This window comes from Rhinopithecus bieti, unplaced genomic scaffold (genome assembly GCF_001698545.2).
Source record: "Rhinopithecus bieti isolate Rb0 unplaced genomic scaffold, ASM169854v2 scaffold_3763, whole genome shotgun sequence".
Classification (NCBI taxonomy): domain Eukaryota; kingdom Metazoa; phylum Chordata; class Mammalia; order Primates; family Cercopithecidae; genus Rhinopithecus; species Rhinopithecus bieti.
The window spans coordinates 1,491,919-1,500,715 of NW_016804379.1; the positions used below are offsets into that span (position 1 = coordinate 1,491,919).

The 8,797-nt window shown below is 41.9% G+C and overlaps 1 protein-coding gene across 1 annotated transcript in view; it reads left to right on the forward strand.

Moving 5' to 3' along the window:
• Positions 1–8,407, forward strand: part of CREG1 (cellular repressor of E1A stimulated genes 1) — a 15,849-nt gene extending 7,442 nt beyond the window's left edge. The window contains exons 2-4 of the mRNA XM_017867603.1: positions 1,275–1,394; positions 3,132–3,316; positions 7,130–8,407. Of these exons, the coding sequence (XP_017723092.1) occupies positions 1,275–1,394; positions 3,132–3,316; positions 7,130–7,133 (309 nt within the window). The 3' untranslated portion in view covers positions 7,134–8,407. The remainder of the gene's footprint in view (positions 1–1,274; positions 1,395–3,131; positions 3,317–7,129) is intronic.
• The last annotated feature ends 390 nt before the right edge of the window (positions 8,408–8,797 follow it).

The window sequence follows — 8,797 nt, forward strand, 5'->3', positions numbered from 1 at the left end:
AAAAAAAAAAAAAAAATTGCAGTTATCTGGGTTGGGAGTGAGGCCTGTTTCAACATTTTAACCCAAATCAGCATTTTAACAAGCTCTCCAGGCAGGTGGTTCTTCAAAAACACTGCCTAAGGCTGGCCTACAAATTACTATCTAGACTCCTTAACTTGGGTTTGAGCCCTCTCCACTTCCAACCCCAGCCTCCTCCCGTAGGAAAGCCCCTCTTTCCAGCAAATCAGGTTTCTTGGTACTCTTTATCAAGTCTTAGGCTCACCCAGTTCTGTGTTTTTTGCAGTCAGCGTCTCCTCTCCCTGTAATACATCCTGCCACCTTCTATCCTGGTTTTGAATGTATTATAAAGCCCCTTATAGTTTCTCTATCACTCCAGTCTATGCTGGACGTACACTTTTGTTTATGTCTGCCTTTTCAACCAGATTCTAAACTCACAGAGGCAGTTTACCTGCGTGTCCCCCTCCCCCTTTTTGGTCTCCTGTGGTGCCTTGCCTAATAGTTTCTAGACAGTGACTATTTGGCTAAATGATTTCAAAGAAATCTTGTTATGACTCTCTGTTCTGATGGATCACTGTGAAATGGCACAATTCTCCACACAAGACACTTAGAGCTTAAAGAGCTAAATAGTCTAAAATGCAATGTGTGAATTTTGCTATCATCTGTCAACAATGCCTTTTATGAAGTCGATTTCCGGATAAGAAGGCATTAAGAATTTTACTTGTGTTACTTTTTGAATGTGGGATAAGACTTACTGTTACTGAAGCAGGAATGAACAACTTCTCCAGTTTTGAAATCACATGACAGTTTCTGCTAATGTAAGATAACCAAGCAGCATGATTCAGCTACTTTCTTGCTTAAATCGCATAGTTAGCCAGTTGAGCAACTGTGGTGTATTAGAGTTTATGGTTCTGTATTAGAGTTTAACCCTTTAAATCTTTCAGTGAAGCCTATAGAACAGCCTTGAATTTGGGTGTCACTATAATTATAATTCTTCTGATGAATATGGATTAAATTCAGGGTTTCAGAAAAAGTATATTGAAATAATTTTTACCAAGTCAGTTAATTTTAAATATGAAACCCCCCCACCCCTTTGGGGAGTGGTCAGGATACTATCCAAGTATTATTTTCCCCTGAGTGGAAGGTGATGTTTTACAATTCATTGTTTCATGGAAGACCAGTCAAGTTCTAGGGACATAACGTATGCAACTTTTGAAATTTACTACCTCTCCAGAAACCATATTTCACATGAGAGGATCTTCATTTTCTCTCTACAGGAGAATCCATATGCTACACTGACCATGACTTTGGCACAGACCAACTTCTGCAAGAAACATGGATTTGATCCACAAAGTCCCCTTTGTGCTCACATAATATTGTCAGGAGCTGTGACCAAGGTAAGTAGTTATCCTACAGGAAGGGAGATAGTTCCAGAACACCATCGTATTCACAATGAAAGAATAAATCTTTTTTCTTTTGAGACAGAGTCTCACTCTGTCTCCCAGGCTGGAATGCAGTAGTGTGATCTTGGCTCACTGCAACCTCTGCCTCCTGGGTTCAAGCGAGTCTTGTGCCTCAGCCTCCCTAGTAGCTGGGATTACAGGCACGCATCACCACACCCAGCTAATTTTTGTATTTTTAGTAGAGATGGGGTTTCACCATGTTGGCCAGGCTGGTCTTGAACTCCTGACCTCAAGTGATCCACTCACCTTGGCCTCCCAAAGTGCTGGGATTACAGGCGTGAGCCACCATCCCTGGCAGAATAGATCTTTTGAGAGTGAAATGCAGTTGATTTGTGAATGCCATGCCCAGTCAGGACATGTTCTATTCTAATAGGTGAAGTAATTCCATGAAAACCAAACGTTTTAATAAGTTGTTTTCATATAGGTGTCAAATAAGATATGAGGAAAATGAATGATTTTCTGAAACCAAGCAGATGTAACAACTATGAAGCTCCTGTATATAAAGTTATTCTTACTAAAGAACATCTGGTTGACCAAAGCCGTCTACTCTCCATTACATTTTACATTGGTATAATGTTTCTTCATGTCTGGACTCCGTGTCTCCATATTTTAACAGTGGCTTAAAGCAGAGAAAACATATTAAGTAGGGCAACCAGAGGACTGTCCGTTACTGAAAACTGGAAGTGAATTTAGTTTGGATCACCTGCTGAAGGGAAGAGGTCAAATACAATCTCAGGAAGAGCAGTGGGCACGGTGTCAGGAGCGCTGATCTGATTACCCAGCCAGCAGATTTGATTTTTGACCGTGTCAATCATTAATTGACACGGTCAATCATTAATGACAAGTGTTATTTATGGTCTGAAAATTCTTTGTGGATGCATCTCTGTAGCTGAGTGTCCTTCACTGGCAGGAAAACGATGGAGGAGCAGCACATGCTTTTGAGTTCTGTTATGTGGCTTCCAAACATTTTTATCCTTCAGTACATGCATCTGTATGTTTAACATGTCCATGTTATGGGGTAAATATGCTAGACATTACATGTCTTAGGCACCAGTAATGTTACAGTACTTAGTGCTGGTTATTCTAATAGCTCAAAATGCCTTTTTACCAATGGAAGTTGGTATTATACTTACAGTGGTTTCCCACTTCGTTATATCTGTTTTCACCAACAATTGAAATCTTTATTCTCTGCATTCTTTACATTTCCTTTGTTTTCTCTTGATTCCATAAGGTTAAGACCAAGATTTACAACTAAGTAAACTCTTAGGATTTATAGAATGCTAGAATCACACATTCTTTTTTTTTTTTTTTTTTTTTTTTTTTGAGGTGGAGTCTCGCTCTGTCGCCCAGCCTGGAGCGCAGTGGCACGATCTCGGCTCACTGCAAGCTCCGCCTCCCAGATTCACACCATTCTCCTGCCTCAGCCTCCCAAGTAGCTGGGACTACAGGCGCCCACCACCATGCCTGGCTAATTTTTTGTTTTTGTGTTTTTAGTAGAGATGGGGTTTCACCGTGTTAGCCAAGTTGACCTCGTGATCGCCCGCCTCAGTCTCCCAAAGTGCTTGGATTACAGGCGTAAGCCACTGCGCCTGGCCAAATCACACATTCTTAACAAATGAGAAAATGAAGTGTTACTGCTATAAGAATGTTTATTTCATGTATGTCCTTTAGGTGAATGAAACAGAAATGGATATTGCAAAGCATTCATTATTCATTCGACACCCTGAGATGAAAACCTGGCCTTCCAGCCATAATTGGTTCTTTGCTAAGTTGAATATAACCAATATCTGGGTCCTGGACTACTTTGGTGGACCAAAAATCGTGACACCAGAAGAATATTATAATGTCACAGTTCAGTAAGTACTTATACATCTTTCACCTAAGATTGCTGCCCTTACAGCCATCCTCAGCCTTCTAAAGCGAGGGGGGTTTAACCATTTCATGTACCCTGGACCCCCTGGGCAGTCTGGTAAAGGCACTGACCCCTTCTCAGAATAATGTTTTAAACACATAAAATACATAGAATTAAAAAGAAAATCAGTATAATGAAATACATTTATAAAAATATTTGTAAATATGTGATGTAATAATTCATTGTTTTATTAATTAATATATTAAATATAAGATCTAGTAATGCGTCTATTACTTTTTCCTTTTTTTTTTAAGACAGAGTCTTACTGTCACCCAGGCTGAGTGCAGTGGCACCATCTCAGCTCATTGCAGCTCCAACTCCTGGGTTCAAACAATTCTTGTGCCTCAAGCCTCCCAAGCAGCTGGGAATACAGGCACAGACCTCCACACCCAGCTGATTTTTTGTATTTTCTTAAAGACAGGGTTTTGCCATGTTGCCCAGGCTGGTGTCTTCACTCCTGAGCTCAAGCAATCTGCCTGCCTCAGCCTCCCAAAGTGCTAGGATTATAGGCATGAGCCACTGTGCCTGGCCTTTTCTGTGCTTTTAAAGTAGTGAGGATTGAAGATGATATTTTAAGACATCTGTAACACCTGTAACATGATATGAAAGTATCTGTGATTTCTCTATTTCTGTTGGAGGCAGTCACAGATATGCTGTCACCCTGTGGTTTATTCCCTACATTCATTATTGAAGGAAATGATACATTTCAGTTAGAGCCTAATGAAAATGAAAAAAAAAATTTTTGAGCCAAGTTCATAGACCCCCTGAACTCTTGTCTACAGGCCTGGATACCAGGTTGAGACTCCATTTTAAGGCTGTGCTTGTTGGACCCTGGACAGAGCCCAGTTATGACCCACGATGGCATTTTCTCATGAGGCTTAGACTCGGGTGCTCCTGGACTGTGAACGTCCTTCATCTGAGTCTGAGCAAGTAACCCCATCCCATCAGCCCCAGCACTGCGGATGACTGTGGGGATTGTGGTTTATCCCACCAAGAAGTGCTTGGAAGGGAGGAGGCTGAGACAAACGAGGCCATGGGAGAAAATGAAGCCCAGGACCTAAAGACAGAAAGGGAAAGGAAAGAAGAGTATAATCAGAGTCTTTGGAGTTAGTTCAGGGTTCAAATGAAGGAATACAAGGGACTGGTGCTTCTCTCAGGTGACACAGGGAATTCTGGCATATCTGGGGAGGTGATAAGAACAGTAACAATAACAGCTAGTGTCCATTGTTTATTACTGGCTGGCTGCTGTACTGGATACTTTTCATGTGTTAACTCATTCTATTCTCACCGCATCCCTATCTTGCGCAACCTTCCATTGCAACAGGTAGGTGCTGTTTTTCTCATGTGTGAAATGGAAAGCTGATGCACAGAGACAAAACTGGACTAAAGTCTTACAGTCAGGAAGTGGTGGTGCTGGGATTCAAACCCCAGCATTCTTGCTCCAGAGCCATCACCTGACTTCTGTTCATGATGCTGTACTTCTCCTCTGGCTGCCTCACTGGTAGCTGGCCAGGCTCCTAACTCAGTGTAATTTATAATGCACATTCTGCTTGTAATGATTGACTGCTGTTTCAGGAGATTATGGCGATGATACTAAGGTAGACTTGTAAGTTGTAGGTCATTTGAGGGCTTAAATTCTTAGCATTTATTTAATCTGTGTCTTTTTCAATTGTAGAACAGTTCCATGTTGAACTATTGACTCCCTACCATGATTGGAAATTTCTTGACAGTGAAGCTCAGTTATGTTTTGTTTCTATTTTTAAAACATTCTGAGCAGGGCCTAAGACAGTATGTGTCACAGAGCAGGTGTTTAGGAATGATTGTCTGGCTCATTACTTGAGGCAAACACTCTCACACTCTGTTGGGATAAAGAATCTGACAGTCCTGGCACTTGTTTTGCTGCTGTGCATGCAGGAGAGGCACGGGCCTGTGATTGTCTTCTGGGCTGGTGAAGCCATCTGACTTCGTAGGAATAGAGGGGTAGCAATTACAACTTTATTCCCCGGCAACAAATTATCAGGATGACTGTTAAGAATGACAGGCCTGCTCTTTGAAGTTACAGTTTACTTTCACAGGACATAATATCTGAAGCGCAGTTATCTTTGTATAAATAACATGCCCAAAGGCAGTGCCTGGTTTAATAACAAAATAAAACTGTTTTCCCATAAGTCTTCACACTGAATAAGTGAGTAAAACAGATACTTTTGAGGTTCCCACTTTATTATGCAGACAAAGAAGCACTCTTCTGCAGCACAGAGATAGAACATTATTTCCTTGTCCTGAGAGGAGGCCCAAAGGCTAGAGCAGGATGGGACTCTTCTGAGGCAGTGCACCAGAACCTGAGGGATGGGCAGTCTGCTAGGAGTTGTCCATCACCAAGTCTAGGAGTGCCCCCACTAATCCCACCCACCAGGTTTGCCACCAGAGCTGTTTAATAGTCCAGGGAGTGTACAGTGATATCTGTGAGGACCAGAGCCCCCATCTTCTTGGGGAACCACTCACAGGGGCCTCACAGGCATTCTGGAGCATCCCCCCCTTGGCAGGCACTTTACTTGGCTTGTCCAGATGGGTTTAGGAAGTTATCATTCCTCCAAATACCACAAAGCCCTCTGCATCTGAAATCTGTTTCACACAGATGGAGACTGCCACTTGTGAGAGCTGATAAGGAGCTTAACTGAATGTGGTTTGCCTCATTGGACTGTTGGGTGAAGACCCCGTGAGCATGTTTGCATGCTGAGTGGAAGGCTTAAATGTCTACATGAAGCATTTGCAGGCACCCTGGAATAAGCAGTTCTTTTTTTTTTTTCAGACAGAGTCTCGCTCTGTTGCCCAGGCTGGAGTGCGGTGGCGCGATCTCGGCTCACTGCAAGCTCCGCCTCCCCAGTTCACGCCATTCTCCTGCCTCAGCCTCCTGAGCAGCTGGGAGCACAGGCTCCCGCCACCACGCCCAGCTAATGTTTTGTATTTTTAGTAGAGGCGGGGTTTCACCGTGTTAGCCAGGATGGTCTCGATCTCCTGACCTCGTGATGCACCAGCCTCGGCCTCCCAAAGTGTTGGGATTACAGGCATGACCCACTGCGCCTGGCCAATAAGCAGTTCTTATAAACATAAGCATTGCTTCTGACCACTATTAAGTCTGGACAGCAGCATGTTTGTGCTAAGCCTCATTTTATCTCCTCTGGCGCACATCCAGATTATTTCCTAGCAAACACACAGGTAACAAAAGGTCATGGATTACAGACTTGCCTAGTCTTGATACTTAGAGATGGATTTCCTGGTTGGTGGCAGCAGGAAGGGGGAAAGTTCACCTCCCAGCTGGGGTCAGTATCACTGGGCAGTGGCTAATCACTGCTCTTCTGCCCTGATGTTCAGGACCCCTTCTGTTCTCAACTATTTTTGTCTTTAAACCTTCAGATACTCTTAAATGAGATAATAGCAGCAGCCACGGCAATGGCCTGCTTCTTGCTACATCCTAGTAGAGTTCATCAAAGTGTGTCAGAATCATACTTGGAAAGGAGGGTTGCTTGTTAAAATGAAGATTCCTAGGCCCTACCCTCAACCTATTGAAGCCAAAACTCAGGAATCTGCATTTTAACAAACCCAAGCAGTTCTTTAGTATATTCTGGTGGCTGAAATGAACTCAAAATCTTATTTTAGATCAGAAATTTTATCTAGTCCTTCCCTAGGATGAATTAATTTTTAAAATGTGTTAACTCAGTTTAACAAAATAATTCTTCCTCTCTGTTCCCCTTTCTAGGTGAAGCAGACTGTGACGAATTTAGCAACGCTTATGAAGTTTCTTAAAGTGGCTCATACACACTTAAAGGGCTTAATGTTTCTCTGGAAAGCATCTCAGAATATTAGCCAGTTTTCTGTCACATGCTGGTTTGTTTGCTTGCTTGTTTACGAATAGAGTTGACCTGTTACTGGATTTCTTGGAAGATGTGGTTGCTACTTTTTTCATATTTTGAAGCCATTTTCATAGAGAAATATCCTTCACTATAATCAAATAAGTTTTGTCCCATCAATTCCAAAGATGTTTCCAGAGGTGCTCTTGAAGAGGAGTGAGTACCAGATTTAAATTGCCCATTGGCATTTGAAGGTACTTGAGTATGTGTTCTTTATTCCTGGAAGCCACTGTGCTAGGTAGAGTGCGTCACTCACCACAGCTGCCTCTCGAGCTGTCCGAGCCTCGTGCAAAAGAGTGGCCCTCATTATGGTGCGCCTGAATAAATCTTGCCTAGATAGACAGACAATGATGAAACTCATATGGAGCTTCCTACTCATGTTGATTTATGTCTCACAATCCCCTGGGTATTGTTAATCCAACATAGGGTGAAACTAGTACTGATAAAGAACTTTTGAAAACTTTTACACTCTAAAGTGATACTCAGAACAAAAGAAAGTCATGAAACTCCTGAATTTAATTTCCCCACCTAAGTCGAGACTGGATTATCAAAACACATGTGCACACAGATTATTTTTTGGCCTCAAAACTGGATTACGAAAGAAAGAGGAGAAGAATATTTTGTGTGTTACTGGTATTCTTTTATAAGTAAAGTTTACCCAGCATGGACCAGCTTCAACCAGGGACAAAATCCCCTCCCAAACCACTCTCCACAGCTTTTTTAAAATACTGCTACTCTTAACAATTACCTAAACCTTCCTCAACTGCTCCAAATCTCTTAATAGCTTCTAGTGCTACTACGATGTAAGGTCACCAGAGGGAAGAGAACATAGCATTAAAAGAATCACATCTTCAGAAGAGAAGACACTAATATTATTACCCATATACATGATTTCAGAAGATAACATAAGATTCCTCTTAAAGAGGAAATGTCAGGAATCAAGCCACTGAATCCTTAAATGGCAAAGAGAAAAGTTGAATATGAGTCATTGTGTCTGAAAACTACAAAGTGAACTTAACTGAGATCTAGCAAACAGGTTCTGTTTAAGAAAAATAATTTATACTAACTTCAGTAAAATGGACTTCTTATTCAAAGCATCAATAATTAAAAGAATTATTTTAATGAAATGTGTTGGATTTGTTTTCTTAAACATAGACATGAATATTTATTATACTTTGTTTTATTGTCTACCATCGAAATAGCATGCTCCTAAATCAGTCACTGGCTGTTTCGAAACTTGAAGTGAATAATACCACTCTTTCCAATTGGCAAAAAGCTCGTATGTCCTAAAATTCTGGGCATGGCCAGAATCTAACCTTTGTCACAGGTTTTGCCTCAGAGATTTGGTTGCCAGTGTACCTTGTGATAGAATTAGGTTGAGGGCTGGCTGGGCGCAGTGGCTCACGCCTGTAATCCCAGCACTTTGGGAGGCCGAGGCGGGCGGATCAGGAGGTCAGGAGATGGAGACCATCCTGGCTAACACAGTGAAACCCCGTCTCTACTGAAAAAAAAAAATA